General features: G+C 40.4%; 1 protein-coding gene across 7 annotated transcripts in view; it reads right to left on the reverse strand.

The window, feature by feature from the left end:
• Positions 1 to 17,173, reverse strand: part of QKI (QKI, KH domain containing RNA binding) — a 144,218-nt gene extending 127,045 nt beyond the window's left edge. For 3 of the 7 annotated variants that reach the window (XR_014326783.1, XM_082855506.1, XM_082855509.1), the window contains exon 1: positions 16,499 to 17,171. Coding sequence is in view for 5 of the 7 variants with exons in the window: in XM_082855506.1 (XP_082711632.1) it covers positions 16,499 to 16,640 (142 nt within the window). In the remaining 2 variants the exon portion in view is untranslated. The other 4 variants (XM_082855508.1, XM_082855507.1, XM_082855511.1 and 1 more) reach the window with 3 other exon arrangements.
• Between the last annotated feature and the right edge of the window lie 2,533 nt (positions 17,174 to 19,706).

Here is a 19,706-nt window from a genome sequence, read left to right on the forward strand (position 1 = left end):
TTTTGCGGTACGTGGGCCTCTCACTGTTGTGGCCTCTCCCGTTGCGGATCCGGACGCGCAGGCCCAGCGGCCATGGGTCACGGGCCCAGCCGCTCCACGGCATGTGGGATCTTCCCGGACCGGGGCCGGGGCACGAACCTACGTCCCCTGCATCGGCAGGCGGACTCTCAACCACTGCGCCACCAGGGAAGCCCTAAATTTATTTTTAAAAAAAAAGAAAAGAAAAATGTCCACGTATAAGTGGACCCCTGGAATTCAAACCCGTGTTGTTCAAGGGTCAATTGTACATTTTCCTATAACCTAAAAACAAACCTAGGATTTTTCTAACTCGGATCTTACTCTCACCTTCCCTCATTACCGTCCTTCTCTAACTGATCCATTTATCCATCCCTCTACTCTCTTCCCCTTTTCATATTTTCTTTTACTCAAGACTTAAAAAAGAACATAGTGTTTTTTAAAGACACCTCTCCTAAATTAATCATCCTTCAAATTTTAGATAAGTCTACTCTATCTGGCCTATGAAACTAAAACCTGTACAAAACATCAACATAAACATGTCTAAATATTAGTCTAGCAACAACAGAGAATCTGAACTGAGTATTCAAAAGATACCAAGTGGCTTTCTCACTTTCCCTTATCTTCATCTTGGACTTTTATCACATTGTTCTAGGACACATGACCTAGATATATAAGGAAAGGCTGGTGGGGGGGAGGAGGAGAGGAATAGTTTACTCTAACAAGTGACTTTAAAATATTTGTATAGAACATGGGCAGTCAAAGTTCTTATCCAAATATACACTAAATTGTTCCTAGACCTAGATTCAGCCTGCAGGAAAATGCTAATGGAGACTACCAAGAACCTAGGAGAACCTTCTCTGTCTTTGACCTGAAACATCAGTTTAATGACAATATCACTGTGTGAATTAAATGCTTAATTTTATTCTTATTTAGAGGAAAAGTTAAAATACCCTAGGTAGATATTTCAAGCAATGAAATAAAATTTAAAATAATTAAGACCACTCATATCAGAAGGTAGTCACACTATGCAAATTATCAGTCATGACATAATTCTCCAAAGAGGGGATCAGGCCCAAAGGTACCCTCTGGCCAATAATATAACTTACAGATATACTTCTGTCACAAGAGCCAAATGAGCTACCATTTCTGAAAGCAGCAGTTTCTAATCTGTAAAACTTCATGAAAATGAAACTTCATGTAAATGAACTTCATTTACATACTATTCAATTAAAGGATGGAACTGTGATCTCTAAGATCCATTCCAGCTTTAAAATCTGAATTACAGAGTTTTTCTTTGAACAAGGACAAAATTTTTAATAAAAATCCTTTGGGCCTTCCAGGTGAAATGCTACTCTACCATCCAACCCTTGTACTCCCCCCCTTTTGAAAGGCTGCTGCAAATTATAAACGTCATCAAAATTTCATTTTATGATTAAGACTGCATAACTGCTGTAACAACAAAGAGAGCTAACATCTTATGTGCATAGATTAAAACAGAAGTTCACAGAAAACACTCAACTGGTTACTGATTTACAGACCTCACAAAACTACATCACTGCATCTCAATGTTTATTAAACACTCTAAAAAAGACAAATATTTTTCTTTTCAAAATTTAACAATTCCTCTTCGCCTTACAATTCATCAGTTCCCAAATTTAAAAATTTTACACTTAAACCAGGCATATATTAGAACATCAACATATTTCTATGTGCTTATCTATTTCAAAGCATGTTTCACTCTAACGTTTAAATTGTGAAGATTCTGTTTTTACTTAGAGAATTATACTTTTTAAAATAGCACATCTACATTTTTATTTAAATAACATACACTAATTGAAATAAAATTCACTATTGAAACCCTCTGCGTCAATTGCTTAAATATAAAGCCAGAAAGGACACTCTTCTTGCTTCCTTCAAGATGGAATTTGAAATAGTCCCAAACTAAAAGAAATTTAACTATCTTTTCAAAGGGTACTTTGAACTGACTTGAACCAGCATTCTCATTCAAAATTAAGATTCCCAATTATTATTTAAACCTGCCTCTCTCTAGATCCACAGGTCTTTATAATCATCTCTCTAATTATGTCCCATAATATATCCTCACACCACTAGTTCCAAGAAGGAAAGAAAAAAAGGAATTCCTTTACCAAGCAATTTCAGAAAATTCTTGACTGCAGGTCCTGGATATTTAACGTATCAACACAAAAGAATACGCAGCACTTCTTTGACTACAGAACGCTTCTGTTCTCAGACCACTTCAAGAAGCCAGTATCACATGGAATGGGTTTCAAAAACACTTCCCTAAAGCCTCCCTCAAACCACAGTTAAATTAGCAGATCTTCAATCTCTCCCCTCCAACCTAAGAGCACAGTCTTTCAAGCCATCAGAGCAAAAGCAAATGGAGAGGATGATGAAAGGCAAGCATAAGACAAAGACCCATACCACACATACAGACCAAGATATGCCAGCAACTCACCTTTAGTACACAGCTTAGACTCACCATTCCAGAAATCACACTCACTAATCCAGATGTACCTCTTCCCCCATGCACCTAAACCCAACACAATCACCAACAGACAATACAGAAAAAAAATAAAACAAAAGGCATCGTAATAAAGGGCTAAGTAAATCCAAATGTACGAGTAAAACAGAACAGAAAGCCAGCCAAAGTAGGTATGTGTAGATTAGAAGAAGTACTGAAGTGGCAAAATACTGGGGGGGGGGGGGGTAAATAAGTCACGAAAATCTGAAAATCTGTAGCAAGCATAGCAATCCATCACATTAATATACACTAAACATAAATATGGAGGCAGATAAATGAAAAAATCAACTAAGAGAAAGATATAAAAGGAAAAACCTTAAATGGGTCTCCCATTATCAAAAGGACAGAATCTAAAATCCAGGCATTTAAGCTTTTCTACAGTAGAGAATTACTTTCTTTCTCCTACGAAATGTTCTCACATTCAAGGATAGCGTTCCCTTTGTCTACAGCACTACTCCCTTACCTTTTCACCACTTCAATCTTATCTTTCAAGAGCCAGGTGAAGTTTTTTACCTCTTTTCCTGCAACATTCCATAATCTCCCTACCCTAAAGTGACCTCTTTAGCAAGTCTTTAGTCCCCTCTAGTTTATATTACTCTTATTTCATGCTATCTACCCTACTCAGACAACTTGAAGGTATGGAATGAATCTGAAGCCCTGTTGTATTCCTCCTAACATCCCACACATAGTATGCATTCAAATATTTGCAAATAGAATAAAAAATTTCAAATAAATATGTTGTCATTAAAAGCTAATATGTGAAATATGCAACTCTGACATTACTCAAAAATTGCATGTCACATAAGAGCAATCACTTTACTGGAATGCAGCATCAAATGCTGATTTCCAATTACCACATTACAGAAATAGGTATTCACAGGGCCCAGTTACAACACTCAGTAACTTAAGGCTTTTTAAACAGTAAGTAATAAACTTCTGAAACCACTGATATTATCACCACACAACTTCCTGAAAGCAAAATGATATGTCCAATAGAGAAGAGTTAATAAATTTAACAGACCTCTATAAGACGGACTATGTTACCATAAAAATTATATTGTTAAAGGATATAAAATGGCAGGGGAAAATGCTCATGATGTAATTTATTTTTAAAAAAACACACTCAGTGATACTACTAAAATAGGATCCCAATGTTGTCATATCCATAAATGGGGGGGGGGAATAAAAGAATGGAAGGAAATTCACCAAAAATGTTAAGAGTCACTATCACTGATTTATGGGTGATTTTCATTTTTTCATTGATACATTTTAGGTTTTTTTCCATGAGATGAAGATTATTTGTTATGATAAGAATACATGTGTCTAATTCCTCATAACAATACATTTTTAATGATTACTAGGAGGAAGATATTTAAGATTCTCATAAACTCTCAAATGACTATAAGAAACTGTCTGAAAAATGTATGCACAAAATCTTCCCCTGAAAAATAAAAATTCACATTAAGATTCAAAGACAGTATGCTATGATAACTCTCTGCCCTCACACCACCACGTTTCTCAGGATTCAGAGACCACAAACCACCCTGTTGTGAAAGGTAAATTTAGAATGTTTGCATCTTCAGGGAATCCCCGGCCGCCCAGTGGTTAGGACCAGGCGCTTTCACTGCCGGGTTCGATCCCTGGTCAGGGAACTAAGATCCTGCAAGCCATGTAGCGTGGCCAAAAAAAAAAAAGTCTGCATCTTCAATTCTCTACATTTCAAGAATAACAAAATGGAGAGAAAGAACAGTCTGGGGAAAATGCAAGTTATTAACAGTTCTACAAAGGTACCACAGTAGATCTCTTCTTCCCTGGTCCTCTACATATAAACAAAGATAATTATCTATTCTTCTCTCATGTCTGACTTCAACTTCAAGTGATGGAAGGAAAAATGGTATTTTACGATTGACTTGGCAATTTAAAAATACCTCAGTATAGCAACTAGAAAAATATAATTTAAATGCATTAATTATTAATGAAACACATACTTCCACAAATCAGAAAGTTCATAAGAAGGAACTTGAATAAGCAATATTTATTTAACAATTGCAAGGCATTTTTAAAGTAAAATTATATAATATTTACCTAACCAAAAAAAAAAAAAAAAAAACCTGACAAGGAATGCTATAAACTATAATAAACTGAGATAAGATTACCTTTTTACTGCTGATAATTTTTTATTACTATAGTAAAACTATAATCTCCAAAAGAACTTTATCATGCAATGGTAAACTATGGCACACTTTTTTTTTCTTACTTAGATTAATAAACAGGAATCAATTACCTGGTTAAAGATTTTAGAATTGCAAAGATAGTATACAAACAGAATACCTTTAAACAGACTTAGTCCCCTTCCAAAACAAACAAAAACTCTTCAAACAACGAAGCTGTAAAGGTAAAAACTGTATTTCAGAAAATTGCTGTAATCAATCCAATGTCCTACACCAGTCATATTTTATATATTTTCTATAGCTAACACACGGTCTCTTAAAAAGACAAATTCTTTAAAGAAATACCACAACTGATTTACATACCACCCCAAATATTAAAGTCAATAACCAATATTTGTTACATTCTTCAGCAACTCTTCTCTTACAATTTAAAGGAGAAAAATTTCCTATTCTGGCAAGAGGGTTATTTCTCAACACATTTTAATCACTAAACACTGTCTTTTGTGTACTAGTATCTCCATCTGCTGGAACATAACTTCCTTACTACCAAAAGTTCTTAAGGACAAAAACTTTACAGTAGAGATTTTGCAACTACTTAGAAATAAAATTTTAATACTTAAGTTCTACCTAGGGGTTTTCTCTAACTCACAGGAACTTTAAAGCCTAAAGAGCTATCCTTATTCTTTTACTGATATTATTCAGAAGAATTTACTAAATTAAAACACTTTGCCTGCTATGTTCTCTTCTCTTCCTGCCCTTCAGGCTTAAGATACAAATCACTAGCCTGAACAGCACAACCTTCTCCTTTTAAGTTAACTATCTCTCTGGATCTTACCTCCATAAATACACATACTCACTAACCCCTGATTATAAAATATATTCTCCTCTAATTTCTGCTAGACATGGGGTAAAAGCTAATAGAAACAGTCAGTATAACAACAAAAGAACTTAGCTAATAAATGACATCATCAAAAGGTCAAAAACAAGATTTGGTAGGAAAAAGAAAAACCCTATAGATAGAATAAAGCCAAAGAAAGAAGGAAGAAAATCACAATCAGAAGAACAAGAGGTTACTGGTTCTACCTATCATCTGCAACGTGTCTAAAATGTATAAAAAACATTTAAACATGTTCAGTAGTTTTACTATTATTAGTAATATTATTTTGAAAGTATGTTCTCTACATTGTAGGATAAAGTAAATAAGTAATTCTGTCATTGTCAGAAACCATGATATTTTGGTGTTGGCAGAAAAAGAAAGATATCATTATAAAAGTAAATATAATGTTAAAATAGAATTGAAAATACAAACATGAATTCATTAATTTTAAAACGATACTGTCTAGCTCAGAAAATGGCCAATGGCCTGGAAGTAACCTCACCCTGACAGCAATCAACATGTTTAATGCCTAAATTCACATCTCTAATACCATTTCCATTAAAAAGGACCTTGGAGAAAGGGTTAATTCTAGCTGTGGGGCAGGTGAGCTTGGGGCATCAAACTGTCCCAAAAAGCAAGGAAGATTTCAAAAGACACAAGAGCCAGTTAGATTATCACAGGCCAAAATTGTGAAAACCTGAATATCAAAAAGAATATTAATTGCAGTGAGTCTATGAAGATCCATGAGCCCATAATGATTATCATGAAACACAGAAAAAATTCATTAGTCACCATTTGAGCCAGCTAGGAAACCAACACTTTACTTTGACAACCAACCAATAATTAATAAGAATAATCACCGATCTGACTTTTCCATTAGGAACTTATTTTATAATAGTCATATTCCCTGCTGATGAAAGAAAGCTTTACCTTTTAAAGAACACCTAACTTTACAGTGGAAGGATCAGTCTATCTCCACTCTAACCCAGATTATCAATTTTAGGTTCACTAACAGTAGAACCAGAACTGTGCCCCCAGAGCAATGCAACATTAAATACACAGTATCCCCTATGACATTATACTGGAACCTGTCCAATTCTTTAGATCTAACTGCCAAAGTAATAGATACAGATGACATAAAGGAACAAGCCCAGTGACAAGAAAGTTACATTAATGTCATAAAAAAAAAAAAGGGATGGTTCTAGATTTAAAAGACTTCAAGTCCTAACAACCAGATTCAATGAATGGTCCTGAGTCAGATTCTGATTTGCACAAGCCAGTTCGGTCACAAAGAATATCTGGGGGACAACAACAGAGATCTGAATGTGGACTGGTTATTATATTAGTTGTAGGATTAATCCATTTTGTTCAGTGTGAAGTCACTATGTAGAATACTGCTAGTTTTTAAAGAGATACCTAGGGCCTTATGGGTAAAGAAAAAATAATTTGTATGCATGTTTATTTTTAGATAAACACCATTTTTTTTAAAACTCTAGAGTTTAAATCTAAAATGCAGAAAGATCAAAATATATTTTTGTTAAATATTTCGAGAAAATATAACAATTTCTTAAAATTCCCTAATCTCTTAACTCTCCACATTATATCCAAATTCTACTTCCTTAAATCCATATATTCTATACACTCTTCTTAGTTTACCCCCAAAGATTTCATTATGGCAACCTGATATAACCCAAGCCATCGATGGTTCCTTACCAAACAAGCTGAACTATTCACCCTGGCATTCAAGGTCCATCACAATATAGCCCTGAATTAGTCTTCTGGCTCTGCTCTTCTAATTTTCACTAGTTCTCTATATGCATTTGCCATTCCAAGTAACTTCATCTAAACACACTTTGTGAAAGTCTTTCAATCTCCCATCACTACTGTTCTGACACCACTGCACTTTTCTCTTCTGCTGGAACATCCTTCACCCCCTCATTCACCTCATTAAATACCGATTAATAATACCATTCACCTATGAATACCAACCCAGGTTCCACTTCTCAAAACAACCTTACTAGACACTTCAGCTCAAAGTGACTTCTTCTGAACTTTCAGAATGTTACTAGTGAATGATTCTCCTGCACACAAAAAATTAGGTGATGCACATGTGGATAAATTACCTTTCTCCGTTTTTCTCTTCTTCTCTCATACTCTACAAACTGCTTTGCTTATCTGCTTGTCCATCCTATCAAAAACAACCTTAAAATGTTGACAAAAGTTAGATGATGCAGCCTTAGAGTCTACGAAGCTCTTTTGCATATAATATTCTCCAGCCTCTGAGTATTTTGATTTAAAGTTTGGCAGGGCAGTTGATAACTCAATTTACAGATGAAGAAGCTGAGGTTCAGAAAGGTTACCTATATGTCCAAGACCACTAATCAGTTAACTGCAAGTCATGATTAAATCCCATGCCTATTTGTCAATGAACTGTTACTACTTTGCAACACAGTCTCATTAGCATATGGACAGAAACTGGAATTAATTTTCATCTTTATGCTGGCTCACTTGTGTACACATGCACACACACAGAGTCAACACTTGAATACGTCATAACAATGGAAGCATCACTGCAACAGTGGTGACAGCAGCAACACTAATAAAGAATTAGGGGCAGTTAATTTCAGAGTAATTTATATTTGGCCTTGGTTTGAAATTTTTTATTTCTTCTAATCAATTCTATCAGAATGATACAATTACTGTAACCCAGCAAACAAGTTAACTGTGGTTTATACTTAATTCTTTTGCACATACTTGAAAGAAACAGTGGATGCTCCAGATGTGGGCATCGGGAATGGGATGTAGGAGCTACCCAGTGCAGCACTATTTCCATTCAATTCATCATCATCCACCTCTTGGCTGGCTTTATTTAGTTGCCTACCTATGCTTTTAACCACCCTATGCTAATCTAAAACTGATACAAGTGTATACATTCCTGACTCCAATCACCTAGCAATATTAAACCTCTAAATAAAACCTTCCAGTCAGAAATGATTTTTCCTCTTTAGTTATTAAAAATAGTAATAAAAAGAACACCAACAATACTAAATATTCACTAGATTTATTTGTACCATGTTATTTTAAGAGCTAAAGCTCTATCTTTTGGTTACTAAGAAGTTTAAGTGAATGAGTTGAAAGTCTCTTAAAACGCCTTTACTTTCTTATTTTTAGCCCTTTAACTATCATAAAGATTTACCAGTAAAAAATGTGTGTGTATATATATATTTATATTAGCTCCAAAAATCTGACCAGCATTTTGTTCAACTCCAACATATCACAGAATTAGCAAAACCCCCATTTGCTTTTTTTTCCCCTTCATGTTCACAACCTGAGGCAACAGCAGCAGTTTTCTAGTACTTGGCTGCGTTTTTCTTCTCTAGTACCGCTCAGGGAGTGGCACATTTACCAAACAGATCACCTTGCTTTGTGATCTGGACAAGTCACAACCTCTCCATACCTCGGTCTCTGCACCTATGAAATGAAGACCTCATCCCCCCGAACTCTCAGGTCCCTGGGTAGCTCTGAAAGTCCATGAACTTCTGGTATTACTTTAATATGCCTTATACTCAACTGCATCTAAGAAGAAATGTTTTGTATTTCTTCTAGTTCTTTTCACATACACACCTCTTCAAACACTCTCTGTAAAAGAATTTTGAGACCCTGTAAAATAGTATGACACTGAAGTAACGAAAACAAGGTTCCAAATAAAATCTGCCTAAAAGTTTGCTTTTTACCAGTGCTTTCCTTTCTCTTTAATGTAATAAATATACGTATGTTATACATTTTTAATTTCTCCTATATATTTTAAACTATTAAATGAGCTTAAAAGCCACGGGTTCCTCCAATAATCTGCAACTGACCAGGTGATCATGCCCAATCTTTACAACTCATCCTTCACAAAAGCCAAAAGCCAGGGGTTTATTTAAGACCCACTCCATTTTCCACTGTTGATATATAATCATTTCAATCCTGAGGCCAGGCAGATGTTACTTTGAAAACCTTCCTTGCTCTGAACTTCACCATCCCTAGCACCCAATCCCCAAGGATTTCAAGGCCAGCTCACATTCACTGCATGGCTCCCTTTATACACATGCATGCTTGCACACATGTGATCACACACACTCTTTCCTTATTACCATGGCCATACAGCATAGGACCACTTCATGGGTCTAATGGCATTTTGATGTTTTTCTGAGACTTCAACACCCTTGAAAAGCATCCAAATTGACAAATTCTGTTTTACAGGTAATGTGATAGCAATGTTACAGTAAACTGATTCACCAGTCTCAATATTTAGTTTAATAAAATATGTAGGTTAGAATCAATACATAAAGCAACATTATGAACATAAACACAATTTTGTTTATTTTATTAGACTTGATAGGATTGCTGGGTTTTCAAACTAAGAGTTTCTGCTTTAGAAAACTGAGGAAATGTTGAATACATTAAATACAGTCACTGCCTCGTTAATTACAAGAATTCTGGATAAATCACTTAACTTCCACAAGCTATATATTTGTTAAAAACTCTTGACAGATTTATTTTAAAACACTGTTAAGCCTGTTAAGGCTAAAACAGAAAAGTAAACTTTTAAGAGGGTTAAATTTCAGTTAACTGAAAATGTCAATTTCTCAGTCTTCTAAGTAAGGGCACAGTTTCAAATTAGCTTTAAGAAACACCTGTGTTTAAAAATTGCTATTTGTGTTAAATTACTGTAACAGCCACCTATGTTTATACTCAGCTTTCCTCTAAATGAAAACAATTCAAACAGTCCTTATTTATCCTGAGCACATCAAAGCAGCACTTAAGGGACAAGGAATCTTTCATATTTATTGTGCTTTTTGCAGAGTACAAGAACTACGTATCCATTGAATGTTGACTTTTATAGGTAATTGACTAGGGGAAGGTTCACCTATATAATTCCATAAATGCCAAAACTTTCAAGAGCTGAGACGAGCACTGATATACTTATGGACTGATATACTTTGTATAAGGACTGGCTAGAAACTACTGCGTAAGTAAAGCAATTTTATCTTTCTAATTCTCAGTCATATCGATGGTAGTCAAGTAAAATTAAGATTAGGCTCCTTGAGGGCAAGTACTGCAAAAAATATTGTAAGATTTCTAAAAAATACCACCTTTAAGAAAAAAATACACGTACCTTTTTTCTAATTGCCAAAACTATCTGCTTAATCCCACGTTTTAGAGAAATTAGAAATGAGAAAAGGATTTAAAGTGTGAACCTATTTATTAATTCAACAAACATCTGAGATCATACATGTGCCAGGCTATAAGGTGGCCACCTTCAATGAACTAATTCTAACAGGGAAGACAGACACAAAAAGAAATAATAATATTACAATGTTAAGTATGATGGTAACTACATAAAGAGTAGTACCTAACACAGGCCGGGGCTATATTTATAGTCAAATTTCGTAACACAACCACACTAACAAAACAAACTGTACTCACTATGAAAAGTTTAATGCTATTTTTGCTTTCTGTTAAATGAAAATAAAGCTGTAAAAATCTTACTTGGACATCAAACAATCTAGCTATTTTGAGTCCTAAAACTGAAATGCTAATTCAAATAAAAGGGATATAAGCATTTCCTAAAAGTTCTCATTAAGGAAAAAAATACATTATTGCACTTAAAATTCACACTGAACTGTCTTAATGTCAAAAAAGGAGGGGCTGGAGAAAATGACTAAGTCCTGTCAATCATGTAAATAAAAAATTGGTACCTAATTCTAATTATGACTTCTTGGCATGGGCCCATGCACTATCCCCTTCCCTTGACCCTAAAATAGATCCTTGCATATCTTCACAACAGCTGACATATAAGTAACAGAAAATCGCTCAGTAGGCTCCTTAATCAAAAAATAAATCCTAACAATGGCATAGCACTTCCAACATCTCCAACTGAATAAAGCAAGTCTTACTTATAACTGCACCACTATAAATCAAACAGTGTATTAACAGCACTGAATTCTCAAGTAAATTTAAACGTAGTTCCAGTCAGATTATAAAAAGCTGCCCTTATAATCACACTGGTGTAATTCTCTTAATACCAAAAGAGTCAAAAAACAAATTAAAAACCTTACACTGGCCTCAAAAAACGAGCATCTGAATCATGCTCAGGAAAGGCAAGGAGGGATCCACTTCATGTCTTTTGTTGCAGGAATCTATTTCTCTTAAGAAGTAAACCAAAAGCCATTTGTTCTTATGGAAAACTGATGCACTTCAATCAGCTTCAGGACTGTGACTACTAGGGGGATAATCACAGAAATAAGATACGAACAAAGCACTGAAAAGGCAAAATTAACTTGTTTTCACTTGATTTTCTCAAAGCCATTTAAGAAAAGGTGCTCATACCAAGCACAGTAGCAAATGTGATTAGCAGAGACCTATTTCCATTAAATCAATTACGTTATATCCTTGGTAGTACAGATTTACTACAAAGCATGTAAACTAGATAAAGTTAAGAAAGAGAAGTCACCTACATCATAGTATGTACATGCGTTTTGAATACACAGCCGGCCCACAGGAGTAGAGTTTCGAAAATTCAGAATAAATGTTGAATAAATGACCCGTGATACAAATTCTCATTTCCATTATTACCTTACTATAGCTGCTGACACCTCCTGGGTGAGGAGCAAAAAGGAAAATGTAAAGAACTGATTACAAATACTGGCTTCCTTCTTATCACTAATAAGTCAAAGGACTGTGTGTACAAAAACACAACCTTTTGCTCCTAAACAACAGATTACTTCAACTTAAATAAAATCTGTTTGTCACAGATATTGGTTACTGTCAACAAGGCTTCTTGGGGGGGGGGGGGAGGACCCAAAACTATAGTAAACTTATACAGCAAAATTCCTCTCAATACCAAGAAATAACCATATAATTTTTAGACTGATCAACATTTCTAAAGAAAAAAAAGAAAAGAAAGAAAATTGAAGTGCAGGAAAACTGAGAATGATACATTCAATAATGAATGCATAACAAATGGAAATTAACATGGAAAAATGTTCACTAGTAAAGCAAATTTTAATTTAAAATACTTTTTGCCCTCATTTTCAAGGGAGAGGGAACAGGGAGAGAAAATAAATTGAGGTCAAAAAGAAAACTTACATCCTCCCTCACTCCAAAAAAGACCATGAAAAAGTGAATTTTTCAAATCAGTAATGCAGACTCTAATCTAACACGTTTGCTCACTTTTTCTGAGCCACACACTGATTTTTCAGTTATTCACAATAAAAAGATTTAGGCTAGCCTTCCTCATAAACCACACTATATATTCGTTAATTTTCGTATCTAAGACTGAAAAATCAGAATCTAATTTTAATATCCCTAGATCTCCATTTCCCCCTATTTGGGATTTTTAAGTCAAACTGATTTTATTTTTACTTTTACACCATCTCAATTCTAAACTGCAATACTTTATTTAAACAATTTGCATTCAAATACTGTTCCTGTGTTCCTGCTTAAGTTTCATTTTCACGACAAAGAAAGGTTTCCAAAAAAAAAAAACCCTAGTAATAGCTATTCTTTCCCATGGATGGATGGTCCCAGGGTTCACTGGAAAACTTCTCTTTAAAGGCAGAGCAGTTTAACACTTTTAAACCTTGGTTTTATCTGTAATCGTCTCTATTGTCAACAAAGGATTAAGTATCGGAATTATAAACTGAATTTATGTCATTCATATGACTGGCCCAACCTAGAATGCATTCACAACCTAAAAAATCAACCAGGTTGACGCTACTTGGGAGAAAAGCTGACAACCCCTCCCCCACCCCGCAAAAAAACAGAAAACAAAGAAAGATTGTTCACAGTCCATAGTTAAAATATAGGCTAAAGGTTAACTTGGCATAAAATTAAAATGTTCAGTCTAAAGCATTCAAGTTTTAATCAACCAAAAAAATCCAGAGCACAGAAATCCCAAATGGGTAACCAGCCAAATAAAAACTCTCAAACTGACAAGGAAATTTTTCAAAAGCTTACTTTTGAAAAATATTTCAAAATTGCTACTCATTCAAAACTTCTAATTATCAGAAGACGCATCTACTGTATCCAAGTACAGTATCTTAACTCGATTAAACTAATCACTAAAGTAAAATTTACAGTTTTAACTAAATTTAAAAACAATTTTTCAGCCAATCATATGGACAAAGGAAATTAGAATTCCTAACCACAAACAGAAGTCATGATTAATTTATTTGGGACAATGACAGGCCACAAAGAGGTAAAGCACAACTTGCCAAATTTCAGAATTAAGTCACCCAGCATGGATAAAACGTGATGCACTTCAGAAACCAATATTTTTCTTAAGTCAAAATACGTTTATAATAAGGCTAACAATTACAGGAAGCAGCTTATTCCACACTAAGGAATAACCCCTTTTCCTGTGTGTTTGTACTGGTCTGATAAAAAACAATCAAACTTCCTAGTCATTATGCTGCCCCTTTTTAAACATCCTAGCTATTATACAGAAGCAATCTTTACGCTGGGGAGTTGAAAAGGCTAAAACTCAAGACAGAACTGAGACAAGAGATGGAGTAAACCATAATGAAAGGGAAAAAATAGATGTTATTTAGAATATATCATCCTCAACCAGTGGTCTCCAACATTTAAAACTCAAATGGTTACTATTTCCAGGCGAAGAGAAACGAACAAACCTTTGTTAGAAATAATGACATAACTGGAATTCTAAATTCAGAAGATTAAAAATTACCAAATCAAAGGTTAGAAACTTTTTAACAGAACCAACTCCAAATTATCATTGAGAGATTTCAGACCAACATAAAAGTACAAATGAGAACCCTTTCAGAACTAATCAGAGAAACTCAAATTATTTACTTCAAATAGTGCAAATGAGAAAATATTTCCAAACTTTTTAATAATCTCCTATGCTGTTTAATTGAATTCAACATTTTAATTCAAAGAATGCAATTTAACTTTAACCCTAATATTGTCAAAACCTGTTTTCATTTTAATGGTTATAAAGAATTCCTTCTGTACAACTGTGCTTAAAGAAAAAACAAAAATTTTTGCTAATACTACCAAAACTTTAACTGCACCAAAATATGCCAAGAAGAAAATATAGCGTATTACTTCTGCAATGTAATAAAATTGTTCCAATAATTTGAAAGGAAGTGTTTTCAAAGTTTTCAAATACGTATATGGACACAAAACGACAAATGAAATGACCTATGATTTAAGTTTCAACTAAATTTAATATAGGTCAGGTAATTGAGTATGTTACATATTTTGCTCCAAACATTTCTCATGTTTAAAAAAAATAACTGGCGCCCCTTAGCGCCCACATTTGGAAATACTCAATTTAAGAGTTCCAGCAATTTTTTTTTTGACATTCCAGAAAGTTTTCTGCCTCCACAATCTTTCAAATGCCAACACAAATAGGAAAAGCAGAACCCCTTAAAGGGACAGCTCAGATTTTCTCCGGGTGTTAGCAGATTTGCTGTTTCAACTACGGAAAAAGTCCATTTCAATATGGGCTACTGCTGTATGTTCTAACATATGTAGGCAAAAAAACAAGTACGCAGTAATAGCTAACAGTTTTGTACTTTTAAAGTTGTTTCTATGACTTTCTTGACAACAAAAGCTTCTGGGATTCTTCTTGAACCACCTTTTAACACGGAGACATTTCCGGTCTTTTGTTCTTTCCTGACATTCCAACTCTAACCTGCAGATTCCTTTCCCCCAGCTCTATTGTAAAAACTCTCTCAAAATTATTACGAAAAAATCTAAAATCCCCTGCTCATCGCTATAAAGGACAGTTTTCCGTTTTCTTTAAGCAGTCCTCCGGTGATGCTTCTAAGCAGAAGAAACTCCTCGCTACTTGATTTTCAAAATAAACATTTTTGTTGGTCATGTTTTTTCCTAGGCGTCCCCAGAAATGCACAGCCACCAGACGCGAATCGTCCCGGTCACTGCTTAAGACCTTGTTAAAGTAATCCCAGAGTTGGCCAAAATTAATCTTCTCGTCATTCTTCGCTCGCCACAGCTCTCCGCCAACAAAGCTTTGCTGCGAACTTCTACTCGTTTTTATCTTGGCCCTTTCAAACGTCTTGGCTTCCCGTCCTAGCAGCCGAGGCGGCGGCGCCCTCGGGAGAAGGCTCTCCGCCGAAGTTCTTTCGGACGCGGGATTACGTTTACATGTGTCCTCGCGGTATTTCGCGTTCACACCCCCACCCCCAAAAGTGAAGTTCAACTCCCGAACACTTCTCGCTTCCCCAAACAAAAGGATAAAAAGTGCTTTCCGCTGTCATTTTGTCCTCGCCTTCGGCTGCATCAGCAGTACTTTCGGTATGCTCTGAAATTCCTTTAAATTAACCAGCCCCACACTACTCCCCTCGAGTACTCCAAGCTACACAAACTTCAAAACAAACCACAAGCCACACTGGACTTCCCAGTCCGGGAGCCGCCGGCGACCTCTGGGAGGGCCCCCTCAGGGAGCGACCCCGAGGCCGGTGTCCTTCAGGCGCCCCCGGGGCGCGGGGCGGGCGAGGCCGGGCTGCTCCCCGGGAGGCCCGCGCAGCTCGGGGCCGTCGCGGTGCTAGAGGCCGGGCCGGGAGCCGGGGGCCCTGCAGCCTCCCCCAGCGCACCCGCTTGGGCGCCGGCGGTGAGGGGTCCCGGAGCCGGGGCCCCGCGTCCGGGGGGGCGTCCCGCCGGCGGGGCCCGCCCGCCGCACCCCGCGAGCCCAGCTCGGCGCCGCCTCCTCGCGCCCCGCCCGGGCCTCGCCGTCCCCAGGCGCACGGTCCCCACCGGCCACCTTCCCGCCCTCCCCATACTCCGGCGGGCGTCGGGTCCCGGGAAGAGGGGCCGCCGCCCCGGCGCGGGCCGCGAGGGGCCGGCGAGGCGACTCACCTTCGTCCAGCAGCCGCTCGAGGTGGTTGAAGATCCCGCAGAAGTTGGGCAGGCTGCTCATGAGCTTCTTGTCGTTCATCAGCTGCATCAGGTAATCTGGGGTGGGCTTCGGCTTCTCCTTCGTTTCCATTTCCCCGACCATATTCCAGGCTCCTCAGCTCACTCCGCCCGCCGCCGCCGCCGCCGGAGAGGAGGGAGGGGCGGGGAGCCCCGGCAGCCGGCCGCTCCGGACTCGGCGTCCCGCTCCGCTCCGCTCCCGCGCCGGGCGCCGGGGCGGCCGGACCGCGCGCTCACCGCGCTCTCCCCGCCCCCGCAGGCACTTTCCGCCCGCGGCCCGACGCGCTCCCGACCCGCCGCCGCTCCTCGGCCGCCGGCTCGGCGCGTCGCTCACGAGGCCGGCGGGCGGGAGGCGGGTCTCCGCGGGCCGAGTGCGGGCGCGGGCCGCTCGGCGCCGGACGAAGAGGAGCCGGGCCGCCGCCTCTCGCTCGGCTGGTCGCGCCCGTTCAGCCGCCGCCTCTGCCGCGGGCTCGGGGTCTCTCTGGGCTGGTCTCCGCCGCGGCCGCCTCTGCCGCTGCCGCCGCGCTCTGACTCCGCTCCTCCTCTTCCTCCTCCTCCTCGCCGCCTCCTCCTCCTCCTCACTCACTTGGCGGCGGAGTTCGCCTCAGTTCAGGCGGCGCTGCCAACGGCGGCGGCGGCGGCGGCGGCGCGGGGGGAGGGGCGGCGACGCGGGGAGGGCCGGGGGCGGGGGGAGGGCGGCAGGCGGGGCCAAGCAGGGCGGCCGTTAGCTGGGCCCGGCCGGCGCGCTCCTCCCCTCCCGCCGCCGCCGCCGCCGCCACCGCCGCCGCCCCCCGCAGCCCCCCGGCCGAGGCGCCGCCGCCGTCGCCGCCGCGCCGTCTCCCTCCGGCGGGGTGGGCGGCCTGAAGGGTCGGCGGCGCACGGCGTGACGGAGGCGGCGCACGAGGAGCCCGGCCTGGGCGCCGGGCCGGGGTCGCCGCCCCGGGCGAGCGAGAGCGAGAGCGGAGGGAGGGGCCGGTGCTGGGCCGAAAGACGAGGGAGGGGGCTGGGTGGCTGTGCTTTCCACTGGGGCGGGGGCGCGGGGGGCGCCGCCTCTCGCTCCCCGCCGCCGGGCCGGCTCATGTGGCGGGCGCGGTCTGGCGGTAGTGTTACGGGAGAGGGATTCCCAGCGGGACGAGCTACTGCGCGCCAGGGCTGCGCTCGCCGCCGCACAGCCCTATCCTCACCCCCGTTACTATAGTTCTTTAAAAGCCTCTCCACCACCCTCCCCGCCGCCCCCACCCAAACAAATTTTTTTATCGTCCTGTTGCTTCACGGGGGACTTTCGGGCTGGGCGTCACGTGGCCCGACACGTAGCCGTAAGGCCTGAGAGCGCGTGCGTGCGTGGGGGCCGGAGGCCACGCCCCTTCCGAGGGTCGCTCCGCCCCCGCCGGGGCCCCGGGAGCAGAGGGGGAGGTGCGGGGCCTGCGCGCGCCTGCGTGGGGCGGGGCCGGGGAGGGGGCGCGGCGCCGGGCGGGGGACGGGGAGGGGCGTTCCGAGCGCAGGGGTCCCGGTGCGGGGACCCCCGCGCGAGGTGGCCGGGCCATCGAACCCCGGGGGGCGGGAAGTAGCGGGGTCTTGGCTCTCGGCCCTGCGCTGTAATGTGTCTGCGGCCCTGGGTCCTCTTGCGCAGGACGTGTTCACGATGGGCTCCGACTGCCGCTGTGTCGTTGGTGGGCCCGCACGACGACCCCCGCTGTCCCAGCGGTCTCGTCCTGCTTCGAGAGCCACGCGGCGGGAAGGAACCGGAGGAGCAGCGGGTTCGCGTGGGCGCCCCTTGCCGCCCCGACTGCGTGGCTGTGGCGGTGGCCGTGCGTCGTGGGTCCGGGCTGGGGGGCGCGCTCCGGGCCCGGGTCCGCTCTGTTGCGGCATCCAGCTCTTCCAGGCTGCGGTGAGGAGTGAGCACCGGCGGTACCAAGTCGGGAGCGGAACGTGCACGCTGTTTGTGATGTAGCGCTTCGTGACGGCATCAGTATCCAGTAACAAAATGAAGCCGCGATAAAGAGTCGAAACACCGAGCATGCACCTAGTTGGAAAAGCGAAAGTCAACACTCATATTTGCAAACTTGCAGAAGTAATCATACGTTGGGCACGAGGTTTTTCATGCAATACAATCGATTTCAAACATTTAGGTTTGCTTGGGGAAATTTTCTGAACTGCAACAATGCAGTTGCAGTTCAGAAAATTTGGGTTATGTAATGTCAACCACCAAGTCTGTATCTGTATTTTATTGCAAGCCGTTTATGACATGTTCAATTAATGTAGACAAAATTATTTAACATCAAACTGACCCTTGTAAGCGTGACACGTGGCTGAAATATCTATTTCATGTCTATAATCATGTCAACTGTGTTTTAACTTAAGTGAGAACTTAGTGGGTTTTTTGCAGGGGGCGGAAATTTTGCTTCAAACAAATTCTGAAGAACACTTCTAAGTTTGAGTTGTATTGAAACTACGAAATGAATTTCAAACAAAAACTCTGGCAAGTAACTACTGGCCTGTCCGTTTAAAAAGCAGAAAGTGAGTTTGCTTTTAAAATTAAGCTGCTTTGATAGAGGAAATGGAATTGCTTTGTTAGACAAAGTTAAAAACATTTAACTCAAATATTTTAAGTTCACCAAAATCCATCACTGTTAGCAGAGGTATAGAGTATTCACCTAATTATCTGTTAAAGGGTGAATTTTGTAAATTCAGGGAATAGTAATTTGACCAAAAAGCTGTTGTCATTTCGAAAACTAGTGTAAGGTATGCTACCTCCCTACCTGGCTAAATGATAGGTAGTTGTAAAGGGGTTTGGTACTAAGTGATTCTTTTGACTCTAGTTTAAAATATTCAGTTTCCCTTCTTAATCTGTTCACTTGTTTATTAAGCTCCTAAGCCCTGTGCTAAGTGCTTTACATGTATATCTCATTTAATTGTTAGTTCAACCTTGTGGCTTTAACCTTATGCTTTTATTCCCATTTTACATAAGGGGAAACCCAAGGAGAAGGAGGTTAAGTAACTTGCCCAAGACTGTAGCTCATGAGGCCTGGATCTGGGATTCAAATCCACTTATATTTTATTCTAAAATCCATGTTCTGTGCCCCTTTACTAACCGTATCCTGTAAGGTTGGAACTTATGATGATGTTCCACCATTTTTGACCCATAGAAACT

This window comes from Leucopleurus acutus (assembly GCF_964270905.1).
Source record: "Leucopleurus acutus genome assembly, chromosome: 15".
NCBI classification, from domain to species: Eukaryota; Metazoa; Chordata; class Mammalia; order Artiodactyla; family Delphinidae; genus Leucopleurus; species Leucopleurus acutus.